A 21,271-nucleotide genomic window follows, 5' to 3' on the forward strand; every position below is an offset into this window, starting at 1 on the left:
CATACAATCAACATCCATAGGTGGGTCGTAGCATACAAATAATGCTTAGTACCATGGGGCACAAAGTATAAAAATAATCCTATACTTCTTAGCAAAAGCACAGTTGTTCAAAGTAAGCAGGAAGGAGTAAGTATCCACAAGATTTGTAATCTATTTTATCATTTCTATTCGCATATTGCAGCAAATGTCCATTCACAAAACAACACTTTACTAAACCTTAAATTAATCCAGCGTTGGTGATTATATGCACACACAATTTAACAGTGGGATAAACAAAGCCAAAAACAAACAAAACCACAGCATAGTCTAAGAATATAAGTCATTTAATACTGTTAATTTTACAGAACAAAATTAAATTCAAAACCTATTTCTTCCCTTAAAAAAAAAAAAAAGAATTTTTAAAAGCTTTCACCTAAAACCGTTGTGTATTCCATTTAACCACCTACTGAAACAAGATCCCTTATGTAGGGCACACTATGTGGGATGCCACTCTGAAAGTTACCAAAAACAAATACAACAGGTGTGACAAATTGTGGCCCGTGGACTTCGCATCAATGATCTGGAAATGTATAGTTAAACTGCAAAATGCACCAATGGTGCTTAGGAGAGGAATTAAAGGTGGGGGAGGGAACACACTGTCCCCAGAAAAGGTAAATACAATATAAAATTACAATTTACAAGCAAACAAAATGGCACAAATGCATTTTTACTCCCTTTACAAAAATAAAATGAGACATTTCACACCTTTGTGAGGCGTCCCAATGACAGATTCCCTTTCAACATCTGCCTGATTCGTAAACAACTGAAATGTATAATTATATTCAGACAGGGTATAGCCAAAACAGTTTTCTCTGATCTGGATAGTAAATCTAGACGTGGGAAGAAGCAGCAAGAATTTGGGCAATTCTGTAATGTAACTACATTGAGGCAACAGAATCAATTCAGAAAATTTTATGGCCCCATTTAACATTCAAGGTAACAGGCGAAAGCAACACAAAAACTTAGTTTTGCAATGTGACAGACAGGCTAACCAACCTGCATTTAAACTTTGTGCTGATTGCAATGGGTATGAACAAGACAATTAAAAACGTTATGAGAAATGAGCAAACTGTAATAAGGAGAATCAGCACTATTAGACTTGCTCCTTCCTTTGTGCTCTTTTTAACACAAAACACAAAGGGTTTTATGATGGGGGACCCCAAATACTGTATTGACCTGAAACATACTATGAAATTGAAATAGCCAAGTTAGAAAATTCTCCAGCTCTGTTATAATCACAGCGTGGTTATTTTTAGGATAAACTTTGTTTACAATAAAGTATTTAGCAAATAAATGCAAACATAAAAAGATTTTTGTTGTTCCCAATGATTACCATATTCATAAATGGAATGTTTGCATTAGTAGTGGGACAATTAGAAAACAGCTGGCCTTGAAGTCAATGAATGAATTTAGTACATAAGCCAATTATAAATTATCCCAGATTGATAAAACTAATCTCAATATTCTCCGGTGAGGCAGGAGTAGAGTGAGAGTTGGGAGGTGAGGGGGTGGAAGGTGTTAATAGATCTACAGAGGCTGGTTAAAAAGTCACATTCACTAAAGTTCAAAAGTGGTCTACCTGCTAATTTATTTTTATTAATGGCACAGAGGGTGAATCACAATGTTGCATGATACAAAGGTAATAAAATAGGTTTGGAAAGGGAGAATGGTAAAGTTCTCAGCTACAGTCACAGTACTCCGTGCATTTGAAAGTTAATAGGCATCTTCTGAATGTCTAGCAGAACAAATGGTTTAAAGGCCTCAGTTTTAAATTGTTCGATGTACTGGAGGTCTCAAAAGGGGATGTTTTTCACAGTTCAGTGACACCCCAAGCTTGCGCAATAGAAAATATCCTCAATTTGGTACAGAGGATTCTCCCACGACAGCAGTTTAGATTTGTTCACTTAATCCGGTGTGAGAGCGTGCCATCCTCAGACATGATTATTTCCATGGGAAGGATTAGACTGTTCAAGAAAGATCAGAAATCAGAACGCAAATGCCCATTGTTCTCAAAAATTAACAGAGGAGCAGAATTAACAGCTAAGCAACTCATCCATGTTGGCAGTGTGTCCAGACTTCATAAGCTTGTTCAGGGCATTGAGCACATGGTAAAAAGCAGCTCTGCATTATGAACAAACACAGCTATGTTACATGCGTCAGTAGGTGAACTTTGCAGCGTGTTATTTTCAGAAGTGTCAAATAACAAGACGTCTGAAAGATTCAGTTGTGGGTTATGCCAAGAAATTTTTCGAGAGTCTGGAAGAAGGCTGAGGGAAAGAAAGAAGCAGCAGGATTCTGAGGGGAGAAGAATCAGGTCACTCGCTTTCGTCTGGATTCTGAGGGTCAATAATTTTGACGTGAGTGAATGGGAAAAGCCCTTTGCGACCATTCACCTCTCCTTCCCACTGGCCATTGATATTCATCCGTGTTACTTTCACCAGGTCACCTACCTAAAAGTGAGAAGAAGAAAAAAAAGCAAATTAACGCGTGAAAGCCAAGAACGTAAGTGTGCTGTGGTGCAATGCTGCCGTGACCAACATAGCATGATTTTCATTCCCAAGGTGGGATACAGTTTTGAGGTCAGACAAAGCTTTTCCACATAAAGAGCACAATAACATTTGGCATATTTAAATCTGTCTCGCAGCCAAGTTAAATTAGTGCCCCTGTCCGATAAAATATTACGCACCATTTCTCCAGCACAGAAGGCACAATAACTTCAATAAAATGCTGTTATAATACCTAATCCTAATCTTGCATCCATGTACTGAGAAAAAAGTCTTTCATACACCTATTCTTGTTTGCTGCTCATTTGTCATCTTAAAGGGACACCAAAACATTTTTAGCTTAAGTCATTTTAATGTATAGGTCATGACTAGTTTCATTGCTCACTTCTCTGCCATTTAGGAGCTAAATCACTTGTTTCTGTCCATGCAGCCCTAATCACACTTACCCTGCCTGTAACAGCCAACGTAACAAAGAGGGTTTTATTTTCAATAACATAGGATAGCGCTCTTGCTCTGTTAATAGAACTTTATCACACAGGCGACTCCTGCAAGCTGCCAACGGCAGAAGATGACAAATTCTAAAGACAGACTGCACAATGATAGAAATTGAAACAGATCTCTTTACAGGAAATGTGTAAGGAGACTGTAGGTTACATGCAGGGAAGGTGTAGCTAGGACTTCATAAACAAAGTAATGATGGAGCAGTGAGACTACAGGGGCATGATCTTTGCAACAAAACCATTCCATTAAGCCAGTCTTAACCCCGCAATGAAACTGCAATTATTTACATTGCATGTTTAAAGGGACAGGGTCATAATAGTGTGCTTTTAGTTCTAAAAGTAACAGTTTTTCCACTTTGAAATTGGAAACTGCTCACCCATAAACCACTTCAAGCTGATATTGGATGATCCTTTAATCTAACACTGGAGGCTACTGCAAGCACTACCAAGCAATTAAACAAATCAGGGGATAAAGTCTAACTGTGCAATAATAGAAATTTAAAAAATAAATATAAGCTGTACACAATTTAGGAAGTGTGCAAGGATGTGTGTGTGTGATTTTAAAAGCCACTACAAAAAATAAATAAAAGACATTGGGTAAAAATATACCCCTAGTGAGGACCTGTATTTTATTCATTTGGGGTAGATCTAGAACAGCTTGCAAAAGCTGCAGATCTCAGTGTTTTCAAGAATTCCTCAGCCCGGACTTTCTTTGGCTGTCCAATAAACTTCCCACTGCTGCAAGGTGTGCAATGCAATTTTTTTTTATATAGCGCCATCAGATTCCGTAGCACTGTACAGTGGGTGGACTGACATGTAGATGTAACCATACAACTGGATGTACAGGAACAGTGGTGGAGGGCCCTGCTCAATGAGCTTACATTCTAGAGGGAGTGGGGTATAGTGACACAAAGGGTAGAAGTAGTATTCACTGAGGGCTTAGTAGGTAATTTTGACTGCCAACAGTTGAATTGGTATGCCTTCTTGAAGAAGTGAGTTTTCAATGATTTTTTTGAATGACTGGAGACTGAACCTCGCTGCCGCATTCATTATAGATTGCAGCGGTGCAATCTAGGAACACTCAAGACAACTGAGAAGGGGATTGCAGCCGCATCTGGAGTTAAATCGCCTGTCTCTTGATATTAGCTCCCACTGAGCTGAACAACCAAGGAGTAATAGGATGGATTGTTGTGACAGCTAGGTGGTTGTAACAAGTTTCATTTATTAAAGCGACAATTTCTATTGAAATTAGAAGAAAAAAAGTGCTTTAAAGGACCACTATAGTGCCAGGACATTTTCCTGGCACTATAGGGTCTCTATGTCCCTCCCACCCTTAGGGTCCCCCTCTCGCCAGGCTCTAGGGTGAGGAAGGGGTTAAACCCATACTTTTTCTCCAGCGCCGGGCTCCCTCGACGGTGGGGTCTCTCCGCCTCCTTTCCCAGTCATTGGCTGAATGCACATGCTTGGCAAGAGCCGCGCGCAGCCAGCCCATAGGAAAGCATTATCAATGCTTTCCTATGGACGCTAGCATCTTCTCACTGTGAAAAATCAGTGAGAAGCGCCTCTAGAGGCTGGATTAACTCTAAAGTAAACATAGCAATTTCTCTGAAACGGCTAGGTTTACAGCAGAAAGGGTTAATCCTAGATGGACCTGGCACCCAGACCACTTCATTAAGCTGAAGTGGTCTGGGTGCCTATAGTGGTCCTTTTAAGTGTGTGGAGTACTCTTTTAAGATCTAAATAGCAAAGAATTGACCAAAGACTGTTCAATGACCAAACAAATTATTGCACAAATAAACTGGAGATGGCCCCATAGCCTTCACTAAATTTCCAACGCAATGCATTTATGAATATATAAGAAAAATGTTGCAATGCCACTGCATAGTAAAAAACAAAAAATCTAAAGTGCTTCAAACTGGTGTTTTTAACTTCTTTTGGCTCAACAGCAAAACAGATGTGAGAAAGGTAGATGACACATTTGTCTCTTTTCAGCCTATGTAAATATTCATATAGTCACATCTTTGAATGCTCACTGATGCAGAAGACGGAAGTATAGGGAAGATCCTGTATTAACCCCATACATTATCTTGCACACTAGCAATGAGATTAAATAGGTATTTGAAAAATGTGCAGGATAATGGTTTCTATTAAAGGGTACCCGTCATGGCATTTTGTACTTTACATAATTTAATGCCTATTTGATCTATTGTGCTACAGAAATTGCTAGCCATGGTATAGTTTTATGCGAAACGGATATGAAAACTGAATTGTGATGGTAGGTGGCAAAGACTCCATGCTGATGTACAACAAGAGAACAGCCTCTGGGTGTGTGCTCTTGCAGATGAACATCAATGCATGTCAGCCTACTGCTGATGTCATGTTACTAACTTATGGAGTGGTCAGTCAAAATTCCACAAAGAAATGGGCACCTTCTCAAAAGGTGTGGCAACCGTGGGAGGAATATCTAGAAAGAATGGCGCGCACACCATGAGACACAAGAGCCAACCTAGGAGGCACCGCCATACACAGGTGCAACGGGCGCGCCCGGCAAGTCCCCCACCCCTTGGGCCCGCTACCTACCCGCCCCTCCCTGATACCTACAACTAAACTTTCCCTCCTCTCTCTTTGTCTTTTCCTCACAGAAGAGGGCAACTATACACAAAAAAGGGGGGGGGGGATAGAGGGGGGGGGAGGGGGACAAAAGTTACACAGTAGGGAGCGTAAAACACACAAGCCCAAAGCCATACAACAATCTAGGACCAGGAGGGCTAACCAAGAGCAATATACTAGGTCTCTCACGCTCTTCATAAGGTGGACTCACAGCCATGATACTGGGTAGATGTATTGTAGGAAGGCGGCACAGAAGAGGGCACAAGGGCCCAACATTGGACAGGGCAAAGTATAAACGATCAGACATCACACAGCTCACGCAAAAAACGTAATGCTCCACTAAGGCGCTCAGAATCGGGGGGGGGGGGGGGAGAGAATAATAACTACAAGACAAATAGAACAGGTTATGATGCAAAGTTTTAGATTTTCGTGTTATCTTAAGGAAACCAATTATGGTGTTTCCAGGTTTTGAAGTTTATTGTGTTTATAAAAAGGGAAAAACACTGATGGACTGCGGCTTCAAAAGACGCAGAAAGTAAAGGCGGGGCTCCCGAACAACGAATGTATGCCTAACAAAACTATTATCTTTTTTCTGTATCACTGAAAAACCAGTGTATCTCTTGAAGCTAGGCTTTTGCACAAGCCCCAATAATGTTTACAAGCTGTAATGTCTGTCACTGCAAAAATATTTTTTGAGACCGCCTAAAAAAAAAAAACTAAAAAAAAACTAAACAAAAAAACACATTGCAGTGGAATTTCTTTTGTAAAGATTCAATGTTTATGAGAAATACTCAGAAGTGGCATTTGTGCCTTAACAGCACCAGGGACAGGTGACTCATTTCCTTCTGGTACTCACAGCTTTGTAATATTAAAGAAATACTATAGGGTGAAGAACAAAAACCATCTTCCTGATACTATAGTGTTAAAAACACTATCTAATGGGGTGAGGCCTGACCGCAGAGCTGGGTGGACTCCTGTTGACAGCTCCTGCTTTTACCGGCAAATACAGCGAAAAAACAAACTATAGCATGTGCAAGACACATAAGGACTACCAAGCTACTGGTGACACTCAGGTGCTTTAACAGTAAACCAAACATGACACATTTGAAGTGAGAATCACCCAAGCACCGTATGCGGGCTATAAGCACGGCCGGTGCAGAGGAAATGGACGCTCCAACGCCCGGTGCAGAGGAAATGGACAGCTGGACCCTCGATTTTGGGGCACCACAAGCTTGTATGTCTATCACTATGTACAATAAAAATAAAAAAAAAAACACCGTCCTGCTCCCCCCAGGTCTTCCTCAGTATAGTAAAATCTTACTTTTATACCAGTCTGCTGCAGAGTCTGGCCCTGATCTGCCTGCTTGGCAGAAATCAGAATTGGTGATTTCAGCCAATCACAAAGCTTTTCCATACAAAAGCATTTGATTGGCTGATACTGTAAATGAGGCAGATCTGGGGCAGATCCAGCACAAGCCAAACACAGCCATGGCCAATCTGTATGGCCTCAGAAGTTAATTGAATCAATGCATCTCTATAAAAGGAAAGTTCAGTGTCTCCATGCAGTGGGTGGAGACACTGAAGGTTAGTGCTTTAGAGTGCAGCGCTGCCCTAAGAAGCGCCTCTAGCAGCCATCTAAGAAGTGGCCAGTGGAGTTATTACTAGGCTGATAGAAAAACCTGGTTTACGGATTATAGTCACCAGAACAACTACAGTTTGTTCTGGTGAGTATAGTCCCTTTAAATTACCATTTCTATCCTCCAGGTCATTAATCATTTTCAATCTTGCACACAATTTCCTTCTGATTTAGGCTCAGACATAAATTGTGCAAGTAAATTTAGTATTATAGGCCATTCTGCATCCTAAGAAAACTGAAAAACCACAAAACAGATTACCTACTATTAAAATATATATATATAAAAAAAAAATTTACAAAACATCTGCAGAAACCATATATCTGGCTATTGCAGTCAGAGTTTACAGCTCTAGCTGCTGAAAACCACTCACTGGCTATCATGGCAAATAATGCCATTAAAGGACCACTATAGTGCCAGGAAAACACTTGTTTTCCTGGCACTATAGTGCCCTGAGGGTGCCCCCACCCGCCCAGCTCTGGAAAGGGGAAAAGGGGTAAAACTTACCTTTTTCCAGCACTGGGCGGGGAGCTCTCTGCCTCCGATCCTCCTCCGTTCCGCCCGTCGGCTGAATGCGCACGCGCGGCAAGAGCTGCGCGCATTCAGCCGGTTGCATAGGAAAGCATTTACAATGCTTTCCTATGGACGCTTGCGTGCTCTCACTTATTTTCACAGTGAGAATCACGCAAGCGCCTCTAGCGGCTGTCAATGAGACAGCCACTAGAGGATTTGGGGGAAGGCTTAACCCATTTATAAAACAGCAGTTTCTCCCTAGCTGGACCTGGCACCCAGACCACTTCATTAAGCTGAAGTGGTCTGGGTGCCTAGAGTGGTCCTTTAATTTGTAGTAGCAGAGAGATGGCAGGGCATGAGCGGTGACCCTCAACATATTGATAACCTCAGATTAATCAGAGTTTGCCGAAATCTGTAGGGTACCAAATATACCAAACTACTGAATATATATTATAATGTATCAAAATATTTAACCAGGAAATGTACACCTAGCGGGTCTTTGTAAGCAGAGTTTACTTAGCTTGAAAATACCCAAAGATCATTTTATTTTTTAGTATGTCAAAAGAAGCAAAAAACTGAAGAATGTTGCTATATGAATACCCCTGGGGATTTTTCTATATAGGCAGGTTTAAGCAGGCTTGCCTGTGAAAATAGCTATTAAATGTCTGCTTGTTGTAATTTACATGTCAAGAGTCCAACCCATTTTAAAATGCATAGATAACAGACAGCCATTTGTTACGCAATAATCGGATGGAATCTGTGGCCCTGGGGAGGGAAATCTGACTCAAACGCCACACCCTCTTCAGTTCACCTGAACACTCACTGTTTCTCTGACTCAAATTGATATGTGTGCCATGTGTCATTTCCTCATCTAAGAATGTTTGGATAACTACTGGTGCACTGTGAAGCTGACTCATTTCCATTCAGGCATTCTGGCTGATAAAGCTGCCCGTTCTTCTAGAATACATTAAAAGTTTGTTAACCTTAAATAGGTCTTTTGCAGAGACCAGTGCAATAAATATATATAAAATTACGACATACAGAATTTAGTCTCCATTGCAGGGCCTTTTAAAATGAGGCCTACAATACAGCCACATAGCATCAAATATACTCAAACCTGGGGGGCGGAGCCTAGCATCCAACCTGAACGGTCGCATCTCCTCTGAGCTCCGGCAAACTCTGCCTGAAATAAGCACTAAACTCTGCAAAATCTAACAAATCCACGGGACTCACACAAAACCAAGAAGCAAAAGGCGGAAAAACCTAACATGAGCATGAACATTGGAGACTTATGGCGGCAGGCACATGGAACCTCACAATCCAAGATGGCGTCTTACCCCGACGACAACTCCGACTTCTCGGATGATCACACCCTGGAGTCCGGTGACCATCTACTACCGGACCCTCCACGACCAAAGGTGACCCCAGCGCCACCCCCGATTAAAAATGGCTCATCGCCAGTAACCAAAGCCGACACCCAAGAGCTGCTGGCGGGCCTTCGGCGAGACATACAAGCGGACGTTGCAGGACTCCGCGCCGACCTTCAAGGCCTGACAGGCCGCATGGGAGCTCTGGAAACAGACTCCCACAATGCCAAACAGACAACTCGCCTGGAATCAGAGCTGCAGTCCCTGAGGGCACACCACACCGCCCTGGAGAGAAAAGTCACGTCCATGGAGGATGCAAGGCGATCCACGAACCTCAAGATCAGAGGGGTAGTGGAGATGGTGCCGTACACAGAATTACCGCACTTCGTGAGACGCCTCCTGTGCTCAATACTATCCCCGAAACAGGCAAAACTGATAACTCTTGAGAGCCTATTCAGAATACCCAAACCACAGAGAGCTCCTAACGAAGCTCCCAGGGATCTAATAGTCTGCTTCCAGTCCAAACAGGAAAAAGCAGCAGTCATGACTGCCCTACGTGGACACTCACCTTATACTTTTGAAACCTCTTCCCTCACCTTTTATGCGGACTTATCCGGGGAAACGCTAAAGTGGCGGAGATCTCTGCAGCCTCTCACAACGCTGCTTCGCTCACACACCATCACCTACCGGTGGCGGGCAGCCCAAACCCTGATCACCCACGAGGGGAACTCTTACCCAGTTCATAAGCTAGAGGACGCAGCGGCAATCCTAGGGAATCTGGGCCTCCCGCCCGACTCACTCCTCAAAGCAGTGCACCAACCGACGAACACTCAGCACAACTGGGACCCGGCGAATACCAGTCTTCGTACCCGGAGAACACAGGAGACCGCCTCTCACACGGTCCCGATATGAATACACAACGAGACGGAGAGACGACAGCCTACAGGTACAGGACCGTTACTGCCAAAACTGACAACTAATGACTGAACTAAGCCTACCAGATAATGCTCTCAAAGTGGCGGCGATATGCCTAAACATCACCGCTCTTACTGCCAATTGCCACGGACACTACATACCCTGAGCTATGGTTCTATTATGTTTTTATTCACTATACTCGTTTATTGTTGGGATATAATGTGTGAAATGTAGACCCTCTTAACAAGCATTCTGATGCTGGACCAGCAGTCCATACCTCCTCCGTCCCGAAACTACCTTGCCGGACACCAAGGCGCAAAGTTATCTATGTCCCTCTAGTGGTTTCAGTGCCTTTTGGGGTCAATTTTGTTTTGTTTATGTTCTTTTTATTATTTCATTTTCTTTTTTCATAACTTATATGACCCTCGACTGTATACATACATTGGGCCTTGTGAGCCCCTTCCGATTGCTCGTACAGGAGCTCACAGTCCCTATATAGCTTCACTCGAGATCAAACGACCTCTAGCTCAACATACCCATGTATAACTTAGATCAAACCCATGTATGCTGCCTTGGTTCTGCAACACACGCAGAGTTCATACCTTAACCTCTATAGACAGGCAGCCTACAAAACTTACTAGGCATGTTAAATTTTTTGTTCCCTGTACATTTTTATCTTACACAAATCGCTAAACGCATACCCATTGCTTGTAATCTACCACATTGCAATAGACTGTTTTTGAAGCCGAGCAAGCTATCACTAATTCTTATGTGTTCTCACCCTATGACATGCCTGTTCTTAAACCTGTATTATACTTAAAAATTGTGCACAACAATCTTTATGCCATGTTATTACTCGCTGTTGAATGGTCTCTTGCAGCTATTGTGGCGTAACAGACCAAATGTTCTTTTATCGTGTACACACACACACACACACTTAAACCTGCCAACACTCACTACCTTAACCCCTTAAGAACACATGACATGTGTGACATATTATGATTCCCTTTTATTCCAGAAGTTTGGTCCTTAAGGGGTTAAAGGACTACTAAAGGCACAAACCGAATGCATCTCAATGAAGTGGTCTGAGTGAATTAGTCCTTACATTTTAACACTGCAATGGAGATCAGTCAAGGTTTTTTACCTCTAGTGACTATTTGGACTAGATGCGTCACTGCACTGACCATGAAAAACGTGCCAACATAAGGAGGAAGTTCATAGAAAAGCACTAGATTCAATATATGAAGAACCTAGTTAAATGCAAGGCGCTTGCTGTACATTAGTTTTCAACACTCCTCTACAAGGAGTGCTGGATCCATCAGCTTAAGAGCCAGATGAAGTTGTGGGAGACAAACCTAAAACAAAACCTGCAAATAGGGCACAATAACTAAGGAATAATTGTTTTTGTTAAGGAATATAGGTTTGTATTCTCAACACAATATAGTGTTCCTTTTGAAACTAGGCAGTACTTTCCCACTGGAGTTTCCCAGTTCTTAGGCTGCTCATTGTTGGCCTTATGCATAGCACTGATGTGGGGTCCACTCCTGTTGCTTATGACAATAAATCACAGTGTTTAAAACCTCCACATAATATTGCATGTTTGACCCTTGGACATTACCAAAATCACGTGATCAGAGGGTGGCAGGTAGACACAACAGGAAGATCACTGCTCCCGCGCACACTGCCCGAACCTGCCGCCTCCAAGAAACCAGGGCGGCTGCCACTATGCTCTCCTGGGTGGACGGCTATAAAGTTTTTAAAGTCGTCCGTCCTGGGCTACATGGAGGCGGTCAGCTTAGGAAACTACAATGCTCCCTGAGCCGGCCACCCCATGCTCCCGCAGGCAGGCAGCGGGTCAGCTTCATTGTTTGCCCAGCCGGCCACTTTAGGTAAAAGACAAATCAAAGACGCCAGGGCATAATTTGTAGTCGCCAGGGTGCCCTAAGATTTGTCGAGCCCCGCTTGTATATAAATATGTTCATCTACATACCACTATATAAACATTAACAAGCCACTAAAACAATACACTTGCGCACAAATATTCATTTCCTTAATGTGTATTTGAGTAGTGGTATTTTTTGTATGAAAGGTGCTAAGAATTTAAGCCCACATTAAGGGGGGGGGAGGGGGGGGGGGGGGGGGAGTTATTGGCTCCTTACTATTTTTAACTTCTCAGTTCTATGGAATGTTCTCTATACTTTAAACAATACACCATTAGTGTCACATTAAATAGTCTTACAGGAACAAAAAAGTTGAACCCAAGAAATTATGTTGCATGTGTGCACACAGCATAGTTGCTGCAAGTGAAAGACTGCCTTTAAGTACACAGTGGGGAAGCTAGCCTTAAGAAAGAGAATGTGACAGCAGATAAGAAAAGTTTGGCCCATCTAGTCTGCCCTGTTTCCTAAATACTTTCATTAGTCCCTGGCCTAAACTTAAGAATAGGATAGCCTTATGCACGCTCGCCTTCAAACAGTCCATAGGAAAGTACTTCTCAATGCTTTCCTATGGACGGCCAGCGTCTTCTCACTGATTTTCACAGTGAGAAGCGCCTCTAGCGGCTGTCAGTGAGACAGCCCCTAGAGGCTGGATTAGCCCTATTGTAAACATAGCAGTTTCTCTAAAACTGCTATGCTTACAGCTGCAGGGTTAACACTAGATGGACCTAGCACCCAGACCACTTAATTGAGCTGAAGTGGTCTGGGCGCCTATAGTGGTCCGTTAATAGAAAGTAACATTAGTAAAGTAACAGTTTAGTGATGGCAGAAGCACAGGTTCAGTTCAAAACGCACATAAACTAGCATTTTTGCAAACAAAATGTTACAAAGTCATTGACAATAAGCATAGTGATTCTCTGAACTGATTAAAAGGAAATTACCTAGCAAGAATTTTCAAAAAACCTGATACATTTTAGTAATATTTGTATTTGTGAAAAAGAACAGACTGCAGTGAGGCAGATGAAGTTATGGTCCGAGGAAGTTTGGAGTGCCAATAGGAAGGCGCCACTGATTGGTTGAGCGCAGTCAGCTGAAACGCTCAACCAGTGACCCCCCCATTCACAAGGCTGGCAATTCTTGGTAATGAAGTTATGGTGCCCCAAGGGGACTAAAGTGCAATGAGTGCAGAGCTACTGCAAGATTTGCCAGGTGTGAATTGAGGAGGGGAGAAAACAAAATAAAAAAATTTAAACACCTATAGTGCCAAATCACTATGGACTGAAAAAAGGTTAACAGCACTCAGCCAAATCTTCAATAACTGCATGGCATCCAAATACATACACAAATAATGAGGTAAGGAAATTCCTGGTTATATCTGAGGCAAGAGACATGGCTCTGGGTCCTATAGAATCGACTGGCTTTTGACAACTTGACTAAACACTTTCACAGTTTGGAGTAATGGTGTTTGTTTCTTTACCTTAACACAACCTGAACTACCTGTAACTGGCAATTCTTGGCTGGATGCATGCCTATAGAGCAAACAAATCTTTTCAGTTTACTATACTGTATACATAGTCTGTATGCCACAACTTTTGCAACTGAAGTTATAAAAGCAGTCATGACACCGAAGCTAAACGGCTTACTAAGGTTTAGACATTGGAACGTAATCCATTTTAAGTAGTTGTGTCAGACTGGAATAGGACTTCCATAAATAGGGTCACCACGCTTCAATTTAAGATACCTCAAACAATGCCACGAAACAGTTACTACAATGTATTCCTGGGACTGCCAGTTTTGAGCTACATCCGTTCTGGGATTTCATGATCTTGTTCAGAACAAAACGACCTACTTATGCATTTTAACTTTGTAAATTGGTTCATTCTGCCAAGAACAAATCTAATTAGAATTTTAAACACAAGAGACATTAGTGATTTGGTTTTACTAATTGCTATACTTTCTAAACTAAGCAATATAGAGCAACATCAACCCCCCAATTACATAAAGCAGAGATAAGCAAATGGAAACATATATAAAGAGGAAGAGAAGAGGGGGAAAAAAAAAAAATCTTGTACCAGGTTAGAAAATAATATTTTCAATAGAGAGACTAACCTCCTGTTAAAAGAAAAATCTCAATATTTTATACTATCTTGCTAGCATGACAATCAAAATGGTGCCATTTTGAGTTTCAGAAAGTAAAAACGCATTCACTTTAAAGGACCACTCTAGTGCCAGGAAAACACTTTTATTCCTGGCACTATAGTGTGCCCTGAGGGTGCCCCCACCCTCAGGGTCCCGTTCCCGCCCGGCTCTGGAAAGGGGAAAAGGGGTAAAACTTACCTTTTTCCAGCGCTGGGCAGGGAGCTCTCCTCCTCTCCGCCCCGTCGGCAATTTACAATGCTTTCCTATGGACGCTTGCGTGCTCTCACTGATTTTCACAGTGAGAATCACGCAAGCGCCTCTAGCGGCTGTCAATAAGACAGCCACTAGAGGATTAGGGGGAAGGCTTAACCCATTAATAAACATAGCAGTTTCTCTGAAACTGCTATGTTTATAAAAAAAAATGGGTTAACCCTAGCTGGACCTGGCACCCAGACCACTTCATTAAGCTGAAGTGGTCTGAGTGCCTAGAGTGGTCCTTTAAATCCGTGAAGTACAACAGGATTCTGCAGATGGGGAAAAAAAGGGAAGCAATTTTTTGGGGGATAACATGCAGCATGTTGCATTTATCAGTGATTGAATTTGCACCTTATGGGAAACCATACAACACCATGTGGTTAGATTTAGTTTTAAAATTATCTACTGGGTACTGAACACAATGGAGGTGCTATAGCCAGAGTATGCAATAGGAGATTCATGCAAATTGAATGTCATGATTGCCATTTGTCAAATATTTATAAAATTATATCGGCTGGGCTCAGTAAGGATATTGTATCGTGTGTTAAAAACATTTTAATTCATAAACCATTAAAGAGACCCTTTTATGGCGGTTCACCTCAGCATTTAAACTGCTCCAAACCTAGTGAACATATAAAATTAAAGTTAATCTAAACGCCTTTAAATGACCACTATATAGTGCCAGGAAAACAAACGTTTTCCTGGCACTATATGGTCATTAGGTCCTCCCCCCCCCCCCCCCTCAGGGCTGAAGGGATTAAAACCCCTTCAGCCACTTACCTTTTTCCAGCACTGGGCTCCCTCTGCTGGTGAATGCTCCACCCCCTGGCAACGTCAGATCCGAATGCGTGGCAAGAGCGCGCATTCAAACCGCCCATAGGAAAGCACTACTCAATTCTTTCCTATGCACGTCCAGCGTCTTCTCACTGATTTTCGTGGAAGCGCCTCTAGTGGCTGGATTAACCCTCAGTGAAACATAGCAGTTTCTCTGAAACCGCTATGTTTTCAGCTGCAGGGTTAATACTAGAGGGACCTGGCACCCAGACCACTCCATTGAGCTGAAGTGGTCTGGGTGCCTATAGTGGTCCTTTAAGAGACATTAAAAAGGTTACACCAATTTTTTATTATATTTTTTTCTTTAAGTGTCTATTTTAAAGATTACTGCCCTAGTTGGCATTATACTTTAGGTCACACACACACACACACACACACACACACACACACAATGTCAAGGCAGCCGTGCAAGGTTCAATCACAGGCATCTCATATAGAAGCCCATTATAGGAGCATGTTGCCATCTCAGGACACGTGCACTCTCTGAGCAGGCAAGGAGGATTTGACAAAATGCAAAGAAAAACAAAAGAAAACACATCTGTGTCAGCGATGGCGGGTGGGAACAAGAGGAGAAATCTTTCCTTACAGACGCACTGCATGCAAAGGACATTTGTCACCAAAAGTGCGCACTGAAAACATAAAATATGCAGATTTTACATAACAGAGATCCAGGCTGTCAAAGTCACAAGTGCTGTGGGTGCAACTAGACCCTGGCACAAAAGTACAGGCGACTCAGCATGTGCATACTCTTACAACCATGACCAAGTCAACTCACTCTAGTGGCGATAGGAGTAACCCTTTAAGGTCATTCTGCACCTAATATCCTGTGATTAGAGGTTCATGGGATTCACACTATTTTAACACCACCCTGTCGAAGATTCCATCATACCACCTTTGATAATACCAGTTATACAGCTTGGAAATGCCAACGCTGACATGCTGACTTCATTGCCAGAACATCAGTCTCAAAACAGTAATGTTGTGTGTCATACTGTTCATACTCCTCTAGCAACATATTGAGACATGTTTGATAAATGAGCACTTACAGAACAAGTACTGCAGTTTGTGTGTATGCAATGTTGTGTATTAAAGACAACTGACTAAAAAGATCTATTTTGCCTGAAACGTATAGAGTACCATCACTAATGCAAGCAACTTACCTCTAATGCTAAAGCAGTCTTGTCATAAGCACATGGAACTCTTTTCTGAATTGCTTTCGCATAGACAGGTCCATTCTGCGTTGAAGGTAAAGGGGTGATGACTGCACCAGGTGGTGTATTGGATGCTGGCAGAGGGCTAGGGGTCTGAGGTTGAGCATAGGCATGTGCTGGCTCTGGGATACCATAGCTATTGGAATTCCTATTTCCCAATTTCCCATGGATAGAAAGACGAGAAAGCTTTTCAACATAAGGTACAGGGATCATTCCAACACGACCGTCTTTATTGCGGGCACTCCACCATTGTTCCTCTGGCTTTTCTACAATGATTAGAATTTCACCTTTCTTAAAGGGTAGATCCTCTGCATCATTTCCAGGAAAGTCATAAAGAGTCCGCACATATTCTAAGTTTTCCTCAGATGAAGGTAGAGTAGGGGCTGGACCTGTGCCTACAGGTGGGCTTGGAAACCTAGATGGGTAGACATGAGATCAGTACAAATATAAATTAATGTGTACTACAGGTGTCACTGCACTTTTGGTGAATGGTGTTAAAATAAGGCATGCTTTGCACAAGTTATGTTTGATACAATGAAAACAATATTTATACACATTTGTTTTATCATAAAAGCCTACTACTACAGAAGACAATGTGAATCTGTATCTGATACTAGCCACATAGCTCATGGAAGAATAATCTCTTTAGCCAAATACTCCGTAATCTCATTTAATGAATTTAAGATAATGACTATAGCATATATGAAGCCAATTAGATTATCCTCTTGATCTGCTAAAGTCCCAGTTTTCCAACTGTTCTGCGTTGCAAAGCAAAAAATAAAGCAATCCTTGTATGTATACATGCATATATTATACTTGAAACATTTAGTACAAAAGATGTGCAATAACAACAATGCACAGCATATACTGTACAATGGCAGGTATATATGTAAGGTTAAAAATAAACATAACGAAAATGCTGAACTCTAACAAACTTTACCCTCATTTTCCAGAGACATTGTCCTACTTTTTGATTGATTCTAGACTACATTGATTTGTGTCAACTGATGCATGTGCAACTAACAAACAGTAATGGGCAATCAGCATTATTTGCACAGTTGAGTGTCAGTAACAGTGATTCTGAAACAAACATCTTTCACATCAGCAACTTGTTTTGTTAACCCAGAGTTGAGTTCTATTTGATGCTGACTATAGCATGAAAGTAACAAAAACACAAAGTCCAAAAGTCTAAGGACTTTTCTCTGCAGTTTCTCACTGACTATGCCAGAAGACTCAGACCTCCAAGGGTCTGGCGACACCACTAAATTGTGTTGGTTTTTTTTTTACTGAAAATGACCTACTTTAGGGAAAAATCTTGCAAAACAAGTCAGAAGATTCCAAACTCATGTTTGATAGACTGCTTAATGGAACAAATAGGAACCTAATTCTATTTAAATATTTATTTGGACTGCAGGTATTTCGTTCACAATACGTTCAAGTAATGTTTTCAATAATCTATAAAAGCTGTCCACAAAACTTTAAAACCAATAACATGTACCCTAAACAGTTAAGGCATGGCACACGCTAACACCACATCAACTGCATTACAGTTAAAGTGCAGTTGAACAATGGAATGTAGAATAATCTATTTCAAACTTTAGATCATTTAATGCACAGCAGCTTATTTCAATTATATATTGCCTATTTGTATAACTGATCTTAGACATGAAAACCAACGGAAGCAGAGTGCTGCATATAAAACTTGTGAATGAAAAGCATGACTCACATCCCACGTTATGCAGGGAATGTCCCAATGAATTACAAGATCCAGTGAGCCACTTATATAAAAAGCTGTCACTATAAACCAATCAGGTTTGCACCTCATCGCTGAAATAATTTTTGTTCCCCCCCCCCCCCCAAGAGTAGAAAGAATACAGCCCAATGTTCATGATTGGAGGGAAAAGGGAAAAACAGAAATTTACCAGTAACATTATATATATATATATATATATATACATATACACACACTTTTTTTAAATTCCACCAACTCAGGTCACTGACTAATGTCTATTAGACATACGGTCATTGTACCAAATCTCAGTTACCATATCTGAAATACAGAATGCACCTGTAATTATGGTTGGTTATATTTCTTACCAGTTCTGTGTTACATGCATACAATTTTAACAATGCAATATTTGTGGGCCTAGGACATACTTGACAAAGAGAGAGAGAGAGCTCAATGTATTTTTCCTGGTAAAACACTTTATAAATAAATCTCAACTCTTTGGTGAAACAAACACTTGGCCATTAGGCTTAGGAGATGGACGTTAAGTGGTATAGACTGTAAAGCCTGTATCGGGTGTTCCTCGCACGGGGAGTGTAATACAGTGACAGCACTCCATCCATGGCTGACACACGGCCCTGGGGCTGCCGGTATTGAGGAGACTCTCACCTGGGTGCCGGCTCGATCAGGGTGGTGGTGTCCAGGTAGTGGATTTTGTAGAAGTCCAGCAGGGCCGGCAGGTTGTCGAACTCCTGGTCCCCGATCTTGAAGCGGCGGCCGGGCAGCGAGTTGATGATGTAGTGAGAGACCCGCGAGTTCTCGGACACGGACAGCACGTGATCCCCGGGGCAGGTGGACGAGTCTCGCACCAGGAACACGCCGTGCCGCTGGCCCTGCAACCGCGACTGGGCCTCGTGCCGCGACACCGGCCCGAAGTACCAGCTCGAGCGGTCCGAGGAATCGAAGCGGGCGGACGACATCTTGGAGGAAGCGATCGCTCGGGGAGGGGGCGGAGGTTAATAAATACGGCGGTTGGAGGGAGGGTGCGCGAGGTACCGCTCAAAAGCACACGGGCTCCTCGGCGGCCCCGAGACTCATGTTCACGCCGGAAGCTGCAGGTCCTGTCAGGCCCGCGCGAACAATACGTGTATTCCGCACCGAATCTCCTTCCTGCTTCCCTCTGCGAGACTTGGGAGACAATAAAAATGGCGTCCGGACAGCGGGCTTTCACATACAGCCAAGCGGAAGTACGTCAGTCAGAACGCGCGGCCAATGAGCAGCAGGCGCGTGACCCTCTATTGTACCCGCCCCATCTGCCAGGCTTTTTTTTTTTTTTTTCAAGTAAAATAGGTGCCTGTCTTGGCATTGTCCAATCACAGCCAGGCCCGCTGCATCCTTACACCGTGATTGGTCGGGCGAGTAGTTATTTCATACTGAAGCGAAGCTCACAAGCCCGTCAATGTATCTGTACAACGGGATGCCGGAAGGGTCATAATACATCATAGATAAGCACAGCCTACGGTCTCACCGTCCTGCTCCGTGTCTCCTCTATTCATTGGTTCTCCTGCCCACACCCCACCTCATGGACGCGTGACGACATCGCTTCACATTCACAATGACACCTCCCTTACAGAGCTAATTTTGGCAAATTACATTCTACAACGCCACCCAGAATACCACATTACTCACTTGTTAGACAAAAAAAGTGTAGCAGTGCCAAAATTGGTGTTAAGGTCTCTTGGGGCATATGTTAAAAGAAAAAGGATAGTGGTTCCTAATGACATTAAAATCTCAAATATTAACGGTTTTTTAAAAATACCTGTATAAAACCATATAAAGTCTACACACTGAACATGCATAAATATATTTTAATATTATTTATAAAGCGCCAACAAATTCAGTAGCACTGTACAATAGGGGACTAGCAGATATGTATTTGCCCCAAGACGAGCTGGACGCACAGGAACAGAGGGTGTTAAAAGCCCTGCTCAATGACCTTACATTCCACTTAATTAACCCCTTAAGGACCAAACTTCTGGAATAAAAGGGAATCATGATATGTCACACATGTCATGTGTCCATACGGGGTTAAACCTTACTGCAAAATGGAGAGCCTGGGCAATATGTTGTTTGCCCCTTTTGCAGGTAGTGAACATAAAGGGTTATGGGATTTAAAAAACTGTTCCCATATAATGATATCGGAACACCAGGATTATATATATATATATATATATATATATATATATATATATATATATATATATATATATATATATATATTAGCAACATTTAAAAAAATATATTTTTTTGATAGTAAGAGCATACTGCAAAAGTCGCAACTGACATGACTTAAAAAGTCATCTTTGGGAGTCGCCTATAATCTAACCCTGCTTTTCACAATAGGTGTTCCGCGGAACCATAGAGAACAAAATTGGGATTCCGCAGCATTTTGCCACATCAAACATAGCAGCCACTACCTGCTGTTCCCGGAAGGTCGGAAACAGCAGAAATCACGCAACCGCGATCTCATAAGAGCGCGATCGTAAGCCCGCCCTCCCATCAGCCCGACTTGCCGTCAGCACGCCCTGCTGTCAGAGCCCACCCTGCCTCCCGCCTTGCCATCACCCAGCCACTTAGACTTAGGTTGTCTGTGAGAGAGCCCGGCCGTCAGCCAGCCCGCCCATCAGTCAGCCAGCCCTGCAGTCAGCCATTTTCTATCACTCATGGTAGAGGAGTGATAGAGAGTGGAGCTCATAGTTAAAGCTCTGTTATTGTCATAGAAAGCGCTGTTAGGTAGGGACATAGAAATCTCTGTTAGGAAGGGACATAGAAAGCTCTGTTAGGTAGGGATACAGAAAGCTCTGTTAGGTAGGGACATTGAAAGGCTCTGTCAGGGGCATTGAAATACTCGTTGAGGGGCATTGAAAGACTGTTTGAGGGGCATTGAAAGATTGTCAGTGGCATTTAAATTCTCTGTCAGGGGCATTGAAATACTCTTTGAGGGGCATTGACAGACTCTGTCAGGGGTATTGAAAGACTGTTTGAGGGGCATTGAAATTCTCTGCTAAGGGCATTGACATTTTCTGT

The 21,271-nt window shown here is 42.4% G+C and overlaps 1 protein-coding gene across 1 annotated transcript; it reads right to left on the bottom strand.

Moving 5' to 3' along the window:
* Positions 1 to 307: 307 nt before the first annotated feature.
* On the bottom strand, positions 308 to 19,465 carry CRKL (CRK like proto-oncogene, adaptor protein). Its single transcript, XM_063454502.1, has 3 exons — positions 18,854 to 19,465; positions 16,408 to 16,873; positions 308 to 2,489 (listed from the first exon to the last, which is right to left on the bottom strand). Exons 1-3 carry the CDS (start codon positions 19,162 to 19,164, stop codon positions 2,355 to 2,357), a joined length of 912 nt encoding a protein of 303 aa, XP_063310572.1. The 5' UTR covers positions 19,165 to 19,465; the 3' UTR covers positions 308 to 2,354.
* Positions 19,466 to 21,271: the final 1,806 nt, after the last annotated feature.

The sequence above is a fragment of the Pelobates fuscus genome, chromosome 5, assembly GCF_036172605.1.
Source record: "Pelobates fuscus isolate aPelFus1 chromosome 5, aPelFus1.pri, whole genome shotgun sequence".
NCBI classification, from domain to species: Eukaryota; Metazoa; Chordata; class Amphibia; order Anura; family Pelobatidae; genus Pelobates; species Pelobates fuscus.